At 40.4% G+C, this 15,164-nt stretch overlaps 2 protein-coding genes across 5 annotated transcripts in view; one reads left to right on the forward strand and one right to left on the reverse strand.

Annotated features, from left to right (window-relative positions):
* Nucleotides 1-15: 15 nt before the first annotated feature.
* On the reverse strand, nucleotides 16-8,695 carry mcoln3b (mucolipin TRP cation channel 3b). 2 transcript variants are annotated; one of them, XM_014123363.2, is made up of 14 exons: nucleotides 8,123-8,695; nucleotides 7,375-7,595; nucleotides 6,892-7,059; nucleotides 5,793-5,946; nucleotides 5,152-5,233; nucleotides 4,805-4,901; nucleotides 4,421-4,520; nucleotides 4,159-4,271; nucleotides 3,701-3,850; nucleotides 3,519-3,620; nucleotides 3,267-3,389; nucleotides 2,906-3,112; nucleotides 2,541-2,668; nucleotides 16-691 (listed from the first exon to the last, which is right to left on the reverse strand). In XM_014123363.2, exons 1-14 carry the CDS (start codon nucleotides 8,193-8,195, stop codon nucleotides 637-639), a joined length of 1,773 nt encoding a protein of 590 aa, XP_013978838.1. In that variant the 5' UTR covers nucleotides 8,196-8,695; the 3' UTR covers nucleotides 16-636. The 2 variants fall into 2 exon arrangements, with proteins under 2 accessions (XP_013978838.1, XP_013978839.1); XM_014123364.2 differs by having other exon boundaries at nucleotides 8,348-8,694.
* Nucleotides 8,696-8,806: 111 nt separating this feature from the next.
* The window catches only part of dnai3 (dynein axonemal intermediate chain 3), a 35,498-nt gene continuing 29,140 nt past the window's right edge, over nucleotides 8,807-15,164 (forward strand). For all 3 annotated transcript variants that reach the window (XR_006756947.1, XM_014123366.2, XM_014123368.2), the window contains exons 1-5: nucleotides 8,807-8,934; nucleotides 9,473-9,554; nucleotides 9,701-9,745; nucleotides 12,039-12,223; nucleotides 15,023-15,127. Coding sequence is in view for 2 of the 3 variants with exons in the window: in XM_014123366.2 (XP_013978841.1) it covers nucleotides 9,506-9,554; nucleotides 9,701-9,745; nucleotides 12,039-12,223; nucleotides 15,023-15,127 (384 nt within the window). In the remaining variant the exon portion in view is untranslated. The remainder of the gene's footprint in view (nucleotides 8,935-9,472; nucleotides 9,555-9,700; nucleotides 9,746-12,038; nucleotides 12,224-15,022; nucleotides 15,128-15,164) is intronic.

Raw genomic sequence — 15,164 nt, forward strand, 5'->3', positions numbered from 1 at the left:
TTTTCATAGTTAAACTTGTTTTAATTGCATTTATTTTGGATCATATATAAGCTTATGTTGATGGAAAAGTTAAGAGTAAAATAAATTGTACAGGTCCGCAATGTTTTATACTTCCGGTGTATGCCCACCTTGAGGAAATAAAGCCTAATTTTAACAAAAAATAAGTTGCATTTCCGTGTCCACTCCAAATCAACCCTTTCTCGTGATTAGATGCCAACTGCCCTTTGGGAATCCAACTAAAATGTTGCAATCTACTGGGCTTGGGAAAAATACATTTAGGGAATAGCAACTTTTTTGTGCTATTCATTTTATTAATGTTGCCATCCCATGTCTTTGAACAATTCATGTTTTGATATTTACAGTACATTCAAATAATCAACATTCATCAGTGCATATCATTGTGGTCATCAACTTCAGTACATTAACAGGCATATTACACAGTGACAATTCATAACAGGTCTAACCTCATCCCCAGGCTCAATTGCTACTGCATCAAGTTAGCTGGTGAATAAGATTAAAGCAGGCCTAGAAGTACAGGACAATGTTTTGCTGGGCTAAACTGTACAGTAAAGTGCTGGTCATGGTTATGTGTAAGGTTTCTTACTAATCTCTAACCTCAGACCGATAAAAGGTCCACTATGGCTCAGAGTCTATTGATTCAGAGCTCAGCCTTTCTCGTGAGTCCTTGCATCTGGGGGGAAAACAAAACAATTGACAAGTTAGTTGAAAGTTACATTGGTTAATCTTTGGACTGAAAGAACATGTCACTTCACATAACCTGTGTTCAATCATTGGTTCCTTTAAGGGTGAGGTGAATTATATTTCAAGTAAATTGATTTGGAAATTCAGTTTACTTCCTGAATTGACCCCCAACCCTGGTTCTGCTGTGATCCAGAATTCAAGACGCAACATAATATTTTAGAGAACCTCTGACAGCCTGTTACCAACCCTTAGTAAAAAATGGACCAAATACAATGTTATTTTACAGTAAACAAATTGACAGACTTTCAGCACATGTATAGGGAAGGACATTCAACAAGCAAAGCACTTACACAAATGACTGATGATTGGCTGAGAGAAATTCATTAAAAAGGATTGTGGGGGCCGTTTTGTTAGATTTCAGTGCGGCTTTTGACATTGTCGATCATTGTCTGCTGCTGAAAAAACGTATGGCTTTACACCCCTTGCTATATTGTGGATAAAGAGTTACCGGTCTAACAGAAAACAGAGGGTGTAATGGAAGCCTCTCCAACATAATCCAGGTAGAATCAGGAATTCCCAGGGCAGCTGTCTAGGCCCATTATTCTTTTCAATCTTTACTAATGACATTCCACTGGCTTTGAGTAAAGCTAGTGTGCCTATGTATGCAGATGACTCAACAATATACACGTCAGCAACACTTAAAGAGCTGCAGTTAGTTTCAGAATGGGTGGAAAGGAATAAGTTAGTCCTAAATATTTCAAAAACTAAAAGCATTGTATTTGGGACAAATCGTTCATTAAACCCTAAATCTTGTAATGAATAATTGTTGGAATTGAGCAAGTTGAGGTGACTAAACTGTTTGGAGCAACACTGGATTGTAAACTGTCATGGTCAAAACATATTGATACATCTCCCGAGTGGTGCAGCGGTCTAAGGCACTGCATCTCAGTGCAAGAGGCGTCACTACAGTCCCTGGTTCGAATCCAGTCAATCACATCCAGACGTGATTGGGAGTCCCATATGGCGGCACACAATTGGCCCAGCGTCATCTGTGTTTGGCCGGGGTAGGCCATCATTGTAAATAAGAATTTGTTAACTGACTTGCCTAGTTAAATAAAAAAAAATAAAGTAGCTAAAATGAGAAGTCTGTCCATAAAAAGCACTGTTCTGCCTTCTTAACATTAGCAGGTTCTACAGGCCCTAGTTTTGTTGCACCTGGACTACTGGTCAGTCGTGTGGTTAGATGCCACAAAGAGGGACTTACAATTGGCTCAGAACAGGGCAGCACGGCTGGCCCTTAAAAGTACATGGGGAGCTAACAATGATATGCATGTCAATCTCTCATGGCTCAAAGTGGCGAGATCGACTTCATCACTACTTGTTTTTGTAAGAAGTGTTGTCAAGCTGAATGCACCAAGCTGTCTGTTTCAACTACTAGCACACCCAAGTCCAGAACAGACTATGGGAGGCGCACAGTACTACATAGAGCCATGACTACATGGAACTCTATTCCACATCAGGTAACTGATACAATCAGTAGGGAAAAAAAGAAGATAAAAATATACCTTATAGAACAGCAGGGACTGTGAAGAGTCAAACAAAGGTACAGACACGCATACAAGCGCTAGCACACGCACTCTACACACGTACATTGTAATATTGTTGTATGGTAGTATTATACATTTTGTATAGTAGATATGTAGTTGTGTAATAATGTTATTTGATGTAGTGTTTTATATGTAATGTAAGTGCCTTAATGTGCTTGGACCCTAGGACGAGTAGCTGCTGCCTTGGTAGGATCCCTAAGAAATACAAAATGCCACTAAGTTTGTCCTCACCTGGGGAAGCAGCAGGTGAAGGAGCCAGACTCCCCCTCTACGCGGTAGCGTCCTGAGGTGGGCAGATCTTTACACTCAGACATGAAACAATGCAGCTCCGACACTGGGCTCCCTTCCTGCTGCTGTTGCTGCAAGACAAACGATAGGATTGTTCTGGTGAGGAAATGTTTTTACTAGGAATAGTATTGTAACAAAAAGCAAGTGAAATGTTATAATAACAGAAGTGCATATTCGACCATCAGATCTAAATATTAGGCATGGAAATCTGTTAAGGTAAGGGTTTAGTTTAGACATATGGTTAGCAAATCACCATCCAGAACTATTCAATATCTGCCGGCTGTACACTGCCTATAATGAATCTTAACCTTGATGGTGTCATAGGTATCAGTGATAAGGGTGATGAAGAGGCTGAGGATCATGTAGATGAAGAGCGAGACGAAGGTGTAGAGGTAGACTCTGCTGAAAAGCCACACCAGGTAACTCTTCTGCTTCATGTACTTGAAGGTGGGATACATGTCATCTCCGTTGATCAGCGAGAACAGGCACTCTGATACTGTGTTCAGGGTCCGGAACTAACAGAACAAAACAGACAAGGCTATGGTAAAAACATTTTTTTTTTAAATCCAGTTAAAGCCTCCTTTTGCTGTTAAAAACCCCTGGCACTTGTGTGGTTGAGTGATAACACTCCCAACAGGTTGTGGGTTCAATCCTCGTTTGATCTCCTACCTTCTCATGGTAGGGCCCGAGCACGATCCAGCCACAGAAACAGTACCCCAGGTAAATGATTCCGGCACAACCGATGAACCGAACCACATTTGGGAAAGCTGCTCTCAGGGTCAGGATGAGAATCTAGGAATAACCAATCACAATCCACAGATCAATGGAATTCCTATGGAACTCACCCAGTATTCCAATTAAAAAAAACATAATATGTCTTGTGTGAAGCATCAAGTGTTGAATTCAACACGAGTGTCCTACATTGTACTTCTTGAAGTATCCCATGTAGCGTATGACTCCGATCCAAACAAGCATTGTGCCTGTTCCGAGAAAGATGCTGCAGACATCATAACTAGTGAGAATCTAAGGGAAAAGCATACAAATTAGACTAATAATATTTGTGTAATGTGTGAAGGCTAATGCGAATAACATGTCACACACACCTTTGTCTGGATTTCTATTTTAAGAATGGAACCGATGATGGTGAGTGTATCACTGGCGATGATGAGGATATACCAGCCGTTCAGAAACTCCAGCCTATCGGACCATGGAACCTTCTTCCCTTGACGGACTAGGCAGAAGTCTGTGTACTCCTGGAAAAATGAGGCAGATACAGACAGCTTTACAGAAACCAGCCATAACACACAAAAACCACTCACCTCACTCACCTTTCACTGTTGACAATACTGCCCTGCAAAAGTGCAGTGCCTAGGTAATTAGACAGACGGCAATTTCTGGTACTTCCTGACATATTCTGATCGACTGGCTTGTTCTTGTGTCAGAAAACTAAATATCACATGAAATCAGATAGTATACCTGGCCATTACAACAGATGAAAGATTTTTTTACCAAATTCGTAGTTACTGTACTTTGCCTTTGTAGGGCAGAATAGTAGACTTACAAACTGTAGCCGTATCCCGTTGAGCACAGAGCGTGTGCAGAGGGCCAGAGAGGTGATGCACGTTACAATGATGAGACAGTCAAACAGCAGTGGGTAATAGATGTTCTTGGGAGCTGGGGAGAGAAAACTAAACTAGAACAACTCTGCCAATGATTGGTTGAAAACAATTACTGCAGAACTTTGATTTATAAAACACACCCTTTCAAATACAGATAGCTCTAAAATGAAACAGGAAAGGCTAATGATTATACACTGAACATACATGCCCCGATTACTTTCCAGTCTCTACATTCATTTATATCAACGTCATTGTCCAGGTCGACTTTTATTCTGCCACTGTGGGCTTGGTTGTTGAAGGTGATCTGTTAACCAGAGAAAGATACATGGTTTTCAAATACGGAAGGAAAGGGTATGAGAGTTAATGTTTTACCAGCCCTAGCTAGCATTCCAGTCACACCTAATACATTTCTCAAGTTTCAAACAATTAACTACCAACTTTGAAGAAAACAGTGGAACTCGAATGGATAAAAATGGGAACAAACTTCTAAATGCAGAGAACATTCCGTCATACTGGGAATATGTCTATAATCTGCCTAGCCAATAAGTGAGGTGAGGTAGAGAAACAGCCTGGAGTCAGATGACATACCGTGACATCAAAGTCATAGCAGTTTGGCAGCTCTCTGTTTCTGACTGTTTGTAGGTTTATGGCCTTCAGAGTGAACTTGATCTTCACATTCAACAATCTGCAAGTCGCAAAGATAAATACAGTATCCTAATCACTGACAAGTACAACAACCTACATTTAGGACAAAAACATGAGGGATCCAGTTCTGAATATTATGTAATGTGTTTGTTTAAAGGGCTGTCACCCCACACCCATGTACTTACTGTAAGCAAAAAAAACTGTTTTTGTTTAAAGTATACAGTGGATACAGTTCTATTACTTATGATTATGCATTGAAAAATTCTAAGTTTAATATCACGGCCTGATACCTTTTGAAATCCACAACGAAATTCAACAGATCATCCTCGGTTGTGCTTCCCATGGGGAACACTGGAACAATCTCAAGGCATTCTGTTGTGGGGTAAAAACATTTCAGCAATAAATAAAAAAAATCTGAATTTAAAAAGATTGCTTATCAAAACCACCTCAGTCCAAATCATAACATTCTGTTCAGACCATTCTGATAAAGTGATTAAAGCATGTCGAACATCTTAGACTTGCCTGGCTACCCAAACTCCTTGCTCTGGACAAACGATACACCCATGGCCGTTAGTTTCTTCTCCGCATTGAGTCTGGATTGGAACGCCTCTCCAACGATTTCAAGAATGGAAATCCATTCTAGACTGTCTGATTGGTCCCAGAACACACGTGTGTAAAGCAGCATTTTGAAAATGTGTCATTGGCTTTGATACTCTGATTGGTTAGAGATGATCCAATTGCTGATTACTTTGTACAACACCGCTCATTTTGATGTCACCACAAACAACTTCAATAATGGCAGTCTCAGACTGACGTATGTGGCGAACGATAGAGCAGTGGAAGAATTCAGTTTGAGTCGTCAGGCAACTCTTACACACCACTGAAAGCTAAACTGCAAATTACATATAGTATACAGCGACCATTAGCCTACCAGTTTCAATCTGTGCGTCTATATCAAAGGTCTCATTGGCTGGTGAAATGCTTCCATTCCTGTAGAACTCTTGGCACAGAGACAGAGGGGAATAGGTGTCCCCCTTCTTCTCATAGGCATGGTTACCAACGGTGATATTTCGCAGACGGGAATACTACAATTAGGACATAAAAGAATGACAACTGTAACATTAAAAAGTAAGCAATCACATACTGTATTTACTCAAATGATGTTTGATTGACAAGGGATGACATGAATACTGCACAATTTTAACACTTGCCCCCCAATCCCCCATTCCTTGATACATGTGTAAATACTGGACTATAAATTGTGCATTCCTGTATTATACTTATGCAAAAAATGTTTATTCTATTTTACTAAGCCATTTACTTTATGTTCATATTCTTATTTTTAAAATGTATTTCTTATTGTTGTTGCATTGTGGAGAAGGAACCTCAAGTAAGAATTTCGTTGGACGGTGTATACCATGTGTATCCTGTACATACGACTAGTACAACTTGAAAATGTTGGTGAACTATCAAGCTATGACAGAACAGAAGTTGGAGGCTAAACACAAATAAAACAGACATTGGGTAGGTATTTCATTGGAATCATGCTCTATAAAACACTACCTTTACACAGCAATAAGCCATCAAAAATTAAAGGAGCTAGGTACTGTACAAAGTCCTCTAAGAGGACAGAACTATACAAGCTACTTTACCTATAAAACTCAACCAATGATTGACAGTAATGTGACAAAACAAAGGAGTAAACCATTGTGGTGCTTGACAATCACATGCCATTATGTCACTGTCAACTGTTCCTCAGGATTCAGAATATTGGTGGGACTAGGGGGAATACACCTGGTAAACAGTATTTTGAGTTCTCAGGACACAGAATCTCACAGGATGATGAGGGAATGGTCAGAACTAGCTTCTGATTTCCAGGCAACAAAAACTGGTTACCATCTCACAGGTTTGACCTACTGTCCTCAATTAGAAACCAAAAGCAATACAGAGGAGATATCCCTGTATATCATTCATTTCCAATCACAGTTTATGTTTGATAGAATGTAATAGCAGCTGTTGACTGTCCTTACCTTATCGACTATGTAAGAGATGTGTTCATACACCTCATCCTGCCTGTACACAGCATAAGAGTCCCCACGGCCATCCACGTAATCTTTGAGGAAGAGATGCTTGAATGTCATGAGGTTCTCTTCTTTGAAGGTCACCACCATCTGATTGCTCAGTCCAAAAGACACCAACTGGGAAGAGAAAAGTTTTGACACACGGAGGATGCATTCCAACAAAATGCCATATATAGTGGCTTCCATCACTATGTATGAGAAAGTTGGTGACCACTGTCAATGAGTACTGGGATATGGCATACATCTGGTATAGTTGGGATGGTTTAAAACTATGACACTGCTGATTTGCGTGATCAGGATATGGCTGTGTCTGTCTGTCTCTATTTCTTTCTTTCTATGTTGGGTCTTTTTAGGATTGGATATGGAATAGTTCAGAACTAAACAACCAAAAAGTACCCCGTCTCTGTTGACTGTTTGCTCATTGGTCAGTACCTGGATGGTAATGATGGCGATCTTGATGATCTGGAGCATCAGTTTCCATGGTTTCCGTCCACGGGCTTTGTATTTCTCACAGGGGTTCATGAAGAAGTACTTGATCTTCCTCCTGAGGTTGTCCGCTGTCTCCTTGTCCTGGTGCTGCTGGTTGTCTGCCCAGGCAGCATGCCCATTTGGCTCGTACACAGAGCTGTAGAAACCACCTGAATGCTCCATCTCTAAAGGAAATAGAAACAACGCGTGTTTAATCATAGAAATATAATCTATTCCCATTCTAGTGATTCTATATGTGTTCAACAGTGTTCACTTTTACACAATTGATAGCCTAACTCTAGACTATTCACAAATCCTCTCCAAACATGCTGTGGGATAAGAACCTGCTCACCAGGCAAGTGGTTTACTTTATCTTGATAAATAGCCTAACTTAAATGCTGTGCAGTGTGTCTGTTCCTCATTCTTGGTGACACTGACACCTGTAATTGTGTTGGACTAGTTGCACACCCAGGTGAGCAAATTGGACAAGGACACCTTGCAGAAATTATGTGGCACTGGCAAGATGGGCATTTTACGAATAGGCATTCAGTTTGTTCAACACGGTATGTGCGTTGCCTTTACTGGTAGCATATCATCATGACATTGTTTCGATCTCTGTACATTCGTTCTGCGTTTGTCATCATTCATTCATTCGGAAAGCAAGTTAGAGGAAGAGAATGAGAGAATGGGTCAGGTTCGCTCGCTTTCTTACCTGAGCTTTGACCCGAGCAGTGCTGAATAACAAACCGCATCTCACATTCCGACACATGATCACTTTCCACCATTTCGCTCAACAACACAAAAACAGCACACTAAGCATGCAGCATAGTGGGGGACAAGCTAAAAAGTATGCTACCCAACGTGCCCAACTGGACCCGTCCCGAGCACACTTGACTGGGATCAATCATTTGAGAAATGGTCTTGATAGGCTCCTTACCATCTACTTTTGGTTGCTGGCTAATTGGCTGTTATTGATGTCAGTTGATGAATGGTCAGTCACATTTGCGATCCAAAATGTATCCAAAAATGAGTCCCCCGTTCACTTGAGATGGGATACAGTAGTAACCAGTATATCCGATGATTAGACAGTTTATTTCATCAGAAAATTGTCTCAACATTATCCAATTTTAATTGTATAATCAAGTATTGCTGTAGCCTGGATAAATATGATTCATATTTTCCATGTGAAGAATAATATCCTGAGCTGTCCCGTCCTGACAATAATAGTCCATAAAAAATTCATCATGAGTCATGTCCCAATTGTCAATATAATCACAAATCCCAGAATTAAAAGCGCGAGTGAGCAACGGGTGTCTTTTGCGGGTAGTGTGGTAAAATAGGCGTGGCCAAGTGGGAGGCTTCATTTCAAGTGGCCGCGACTGGCTGTTCAACCTGTCCATCAGCTAATTTGACTCCAGTAACTACTAGCAACCAAACTGATGCAGGAAACTTGTTCTTGGAGCTGAACAGCGAAAGTTGGGGATTTATTTTGGTTGCTGAGAATGAGGGAAACCCGAAATTAATGTACGGTAAACATAAGGGAGGCCTTTGTGTATATTTTAACATGTATATTAACATCTAGCTAGCTACATAGCTAACAAGATTAACAGCAACATTTAGCAGTTAGACGAATACAGGGCAGGCAATCTCGAATAATGTTATAGCTAATGTTAGCCAGCTAGAATTAGCTGTAGCTGACGTTAGCTAACTAGCCAGCCAGAGACCCAACCAGCTAGCTAATTCCACCAACTCGTTCACACACTTTATAATTCCTATCCTATCATCAATGTTTTTTTCTAAACACAGTTTAGTTTCGCCTTGTGTCACCACTGTCTCTAAAAATAGAAGAGTAGCGAGTATTTGCCACCGGATGTCGCCACAGCACATGATATGGCTATCCGGCTCTGTAAACTGGGCTAAAAATCACAGTGAACAAACCTCACTCCATTTCCATATATGTTTATTTTTAGATTAGACACATCTAATTTATAGACAAAAGAGAGTAGGTGTAGACGGCTGTTTGATACAGACCAGTAACTCTCAATATCATAATGCTCCACAGCAAATATCTTTGTGATTACGCTTAACTACAGAGATGTCCACAAAGAGACCCAAGAGCACAACCACTACCAGTAAGGGGAAAGGTATGTATGATCCCTTCAGTACATCTGACTTTTTTGTATCATACTTCACCTGTCATGTTTATTTTCCTAATTTTAATGATACTAATGCAAATGTAAAATAAAAGTACATCAAGTATGACCATTTCTGCTGTTTTGAATCAATGTAGACAAAAAGGCTGATGAGTCGTCTGCAGGAAGTGTTGCAGGGTCTGGTAAGATTTCTTTCATGCATTATATAACTATTTAATCAAAAATGTTCCTGAATATTCCTGGCTCTTTTGCTGTATATCAAACTTATGATACTGCAATGGCTATAACTTAGATATAGAACATTAAGTGTAAACTACCCCAGCATGAGTTCAGTGAATTCCCTGGGTTTTTGGCTGCTCCAGAAATGTAGACCGCTGACACTTCTCCTCTGCTGATTCCCATGAAATTCCATAAACCATTAGCAACCTGAACTCTGCTTTCTGAATAGGCCGGCGATGGGTCCCTAACAAGGTTGGGGAGTAACTGATTACCGGTACATGTCATCGGTTACATGTAATCTGGGTTTAAAAACAAACTGTAACTGTAATCAGTTATGTTACCAGCAAAAATATTACATTACATTAAAATACATTATGACTGTTTTCTCAATGACATTTAACTCAACATTGAAAAATGCCGCAAGTTTAAGTTTGTTCCAACTGAGCAAGTCTGACCACAAGTCAGAAACCACTATGTTGACACCAAAAGTATTTGATGGACCCATTTCGTTTTCTAACGCCTCTTAATGGGTAAGTAATCTAAACGTAACTTTAAGTAATAAGATTCCGTTACTGAGTAAAATTTTGGACTGGTAACTAGTAACTGTAATGGATTACATTAGAAATGAACCTACCCAATCCTGGTCCTTAACACAAAGGGTCGTGTGAAAACTATTTTCCTTAATTACTGCAGCCTCTGCCATAGTAGAATATGACTATAGCCTTACAACTTAGTCCTAAGGCACTAATTCCCCTCTTGTGAACAATCAGGTCTGTCTGATAAACACCTGCATGATCTACATCTGGCCTCTCATCACATTACCATCGTAGCAGAAAGAAACACAGTACACTAATGTGTTCCTGTTCCACAACAAACAAGACAGAAAACAACATCTTTCGGCAAACTACCCTCCTGATTGAATGACAAGCCTGTATTTGATTGCTTCCATCTGTGTTAGAGGGGCTGGTTCCCTACGTTGCATGTTCACTCAGACAGGGACAGAAGATGCCAGAGGAAGCCTAAGGCCTGAGCCTATTTGACTCTTAAACGGTGATGTAATGAGCATGATATATTAATCAGCACTGTTTCTTTGTGGGCGGAAACCTGTATACCCTATGCATGCTTTTCATGTGAGCATGGGTGTACTGTTGCAAACCCTGTGGACATACACATAACCGTTAGTATATTTCTCTATTTCCATCTCAAGTATATATATTTCCATCTCAATTTTAAGTCTTAACAAATGCCGGCCAGACCAGCAGAAGGAAAGGGGTATCTTTTTACTTTAGATTAGGTCATCGGCTATCATGTAAAGGGAACATGATAGCATTATGCACTTGGGAGGGTCATCTCAGTTGATGCAGTATGATTCAGCCCTATTGAATGTAATGTGTTGGAGAATAGTTGGAGCTATATGCTTGGTCTGTCATTTAAAGAGATGTCTTAGACAAACTCCAATACATGTACTGGATTTAAAATGTGTGGTGTTGGTGGTAACAATATGATTCACAAACACTTTATATGGATTTTACCTTCAAAGAGGGATGGCACCTGTTTTTCATATGTTACATTTAACCTCTCATCATCACTCAAGCATAACATATTTTCCATAAGTACCACATGGCATGTTTAACACATCACCCACTGTAAATGAATGGTGTGAGTTTCCACTACAATAATTTGGCATGGGCGCTGGTGGTCTGAAAACAAAGGGAAGACACACCTAGTTGGGAAGTGGTTACTTAAGTTGTACTTCAGCATTCTCTGGGTCTCCTCAGCCTCAACCCTGTGGAAAGGCTTTGATGCAGGCCACAGGTGAGATGAGAGCTATAATTATGCAAAGCCCTGTTTACTATAGCATGCAATGCACTGTAAGCCTGTGTTTATGTCCAAGATAAGTTTATTTTAGTAAGTATACAAGAGAAGCTTCCTAGCCTGTTTACTAAAAGGCTTCAAAGTGAATACTGTCATGCTCTGGTGTATGGCGTTACTGGAATCATGTTGTTGTTCTGATTGTTTGTAGGCTGGTGATGATGTTTGTATTATCATACTTTTTTACAATCAGATAAAACACAATTAAGAACAGTGCTGTACATTTTTGTAGTAGATCTTTTCTTGTTATTGCAACTGGGAATTGGAGGTACTCTCTAGGGGCGGCCACAGCACAGCAAAATGTATTGCAACAGAAAACAGAAGTTTGTGTTCTTATTGGACAAATTCCCTTAACAGTCTGACCCTTGTCCCCCTCACATCAAGGTCATCCTAATGACATCTTCCCCTTGACGTTGACCTCGGCTACCCAGGAGCTGTTTGGGTGTCGCTGTGACGAAGACGTCACGGGGGACAACCCCTACAAGATCCTGAGGAAAGAGGACATCGTGCAGGACATGAGGATGAGGGCAGCTGTGTCTGATTTCAGCCCCGTGAAGCAGCTGGTGCTGGTAGGCTGATCTCTATGTCGTTGTTATTGTTGTCATACAGAGGAAGCATACAGGCAATCCCGTGTGGCTCAGTTGGTAGAGCGTGGCGCTTGCAACGCCAGGGTTGTGGGTTTGATTCCGACGGGGGACCAGTATGAAAATAGTATGAAAATATATTAACTAATATATGTTACCACCAACACCACAAATTTTAAGTCGCTCTGGATAAGAGTGTCTGCTAAATTACTAAAATGTCATATCCTCCCAACCAATATGATGGTTGATTCACAGGCCTCATGTTTAGGTTGAGGGGTCTGGGGGAAAAACACTGCCTCAGTTCCTAGCCTGGTCCCATATCTGTTTATGCTGTCTTTAACCATAACAAAACGGTCGTACCGCCTCTGTTTTGGTAAAAAGCTGATGGATGGGCCTGGAGAAATGTAACCACTTCTAGATTAATAGATGCAAGGACTGACCCTCCATAATATCAAAATTATTATTTTAACCATGCTATTACATTTACAATGTTTACAAACATTGGGGAAAAACAAGCTTATATTTTGGGTTCTCATGGAGTGTGACAGTTGAACTAAGCTCATAAGGCATTTCTAAGTTATATTCTTCAAGAATCAATGGATTGGCATTTTTCCTATTTTGTTGCCTTAGAACCTGGAATATTTTTTTGGGGTGGGAGGTTGTATCATTTGATTTACACAACATGCCTACCACTTTGAAGATGCAAAATATATTTTTTTTGTTAAACAAACAAGAAATAAGACAAAAAACGGAACTTGAGCATGCATAACTATTCACCCCCCAAAGTCAATACTTTGTAGAGCCACCTTTTGCAGCAATTACAGCTGCAAGTCTCTTGGGGTATGTCTCTATAAGCTTGACACATCTAGTCACTGGGATTTTTGCCCATTCTTCAAGACAAAACTGCTTCAGCTCCTTCAAGATGGATGGGTTCCGCTGGTGTACAGCAATCTTTAAGTCATACCACAGATTCTCAATTGGATTGAGGTCTGGGCTTTGACTAGACCATTCCAAGACATTTAAATGTTTCCCCTTAAACCACTCAAGTGTTGCTTGAGCAGTATGCTTAGGGTCATTGTCCTGCTGGAAGGTGAACCTCTGTCCCAGTCTCAAATCTCTGGAAGACTGAAACAGGTTTCCCCTCAAGAATTCCCTGTAATTAGCTCCATTCATCATTCCTTCAATTCTGACCAGTTTCCCAGTCCCTGCCGATGAAATACATCCCCACAGCATGATGCTGCCACCACCATGCTTCACTGTGGGGATGGTGTTCTCGGGTGATGAGAAATGTTGGGTTTGTGCCAGACATAGCATTTTCCATGATGGCAAAAAAGGTACATTTTAGTCTCATCTGACCAGAGCACCTTCTTCCATATGTTTGGGGAGTCTCCCACATGCCTTTTGGCGAACACCAAACGTGCTTGCTTATTTTTTTCTTTAAGCAATGGCTTTTTTTCTGGACACTCTTCTGTAAAGCCCAGCTCTGTGGAGTGTTTGGCTAAAAGTGGTTCTATGGACAGATACTCGAATCTCCGCTGTGGAGCTTTGCAGCTCCTTCAGGGTTATCTTTGGTCTCTTTGTTGCCTCTCTGATTAATGCCCTCTTTGCCTGGTCCATGAGGTTTGGTGGGCGGCCCTCTTTTATCAGGTTTGTTGTGGTGCCATATTCTTTCCATTTTTTAGTAATGGATTTAATGGTGCTCTGTGGGATGTTCAAAGTTTCTGATAATTTTTTATATCCAAACCCTGATTTGTACTTCTCCATAACTTTGTCCCTGACCTGTTTGGAGAGCTCCTTGATCTTCACGGTGCCACTTGCTTGGTGGTGCCCCTTGCTTAGTGGTGTTGCAGACTCTGGGGCCTTTCTGAACAGGTGTATATATACTGAGATCATGTGACAGATCATGTGACACTTAGATTGCACACAGGTGGACTTTATTTAACTAATTATATGACTTCTGAAGGTAATTGGTTGCACTAGATCTTATTTAGCGGCTTTATAGCAAAGGGGGTGAATACATATACACGCACCACTTTTCTGTAGTATTGTTTTAGAATTTTTTGAAACAAGTAATTTTTTTAATTTCACTTCAGCAATTTGGACTATTTTGTGTATGTCCGTTACATGAAATTCAATTAAAAATCAATTTAAATTACAGGTTGTAATGCAACAAAATAGGAATAACGCCAAGGGCGTTTATTATATATATATAATTTATAAGTCCAAAAAGTGATGTAGCAACTACAGATTGCCCCTTTAAGTCTATCAAAAGTGTGCAAGTTTGAGCATATTTTTTTTCCTCGCAAGCATCCTTTCTGAGTTGAAGTAATCATCTAGTTTTTCAAAAGAATCTGTAATCTGATTACAATATTTTAGCTGGTAACGTAAGGGATTACAGTTACCGTTTTTTTGCAAAGCCTTTACATGTAACGGATTACATGTAATCCGTTACTCCCCAACCCTGATCATCAAATATCACTCCTCTGTGTGGGGTAGTGCTGTTTCCATGGTGACGTGTGGGTGGTTGTTTGTCCTCTCTAAGACCTTGGCACAACAATTCAAGTTCTCACTGACCAAGACCCCCCCAGCCCTTATAAATGATCTATTGGTTCATGTTTCACTCACAATGGCACTCATTTTAAAGGTTAAAAGTAAAAAATCTGGTTTTGAAAATATATCACTGTTTTAGTCAAATTGTACTTACATGTTATGCCAACCTGCTAGTCTCTGTGTGTGCAGTGCACTGTGCTCTCAATGCCCTCTCTCTCCTATGTGATACAACAGGACTACCCTGAAGATGAGCTCCTCCTGGGCTACGACAGAGACTTCATCTACGGATCCAGCTTCTACCTGGTTCTAACAGCAGATGCCAAGGAGAGGCACCTAAAGGTGAGTCCATTTACCACCAGTATTCTGCTCTTCAGAA

Source organism: Salmo salar, chromosome ssa10, assembly GCF_905237065.1.
Source record: "Salmo salar chromosome ssa10, Ssal_v3.1, whole genome shotgun sequence".
Lineage (NCBI taxonomy): Eukaryota > Metazoa > Chordata > Actinopteri > Salmoniformes > Salmonidae > Salmo > Salmo salar.

Coding starts and splice junctions, on each gene's coding strand:
- mcoln3b (XM_014123363.2), bottom strand. CDS start 8,195: ATGGTGGAAAGTGATCATGTGTCGGAATGTGAGATGCGGTTTGTTATT. Junction 3,621..3,700: donor AAATAGAAATCCAGACAAAG/GTGTGTGTGACA, acceptor CTTTTCCCTTAG/ATTCTCACTAGTTATGATGT. Junction 692..2,540: donor TTCACCTGCTGCTTCCCCAG/GTGAGGACAAAC, acceptor TTTTCCCCCCAG/ATGCAAGGACTCACGAGAAA.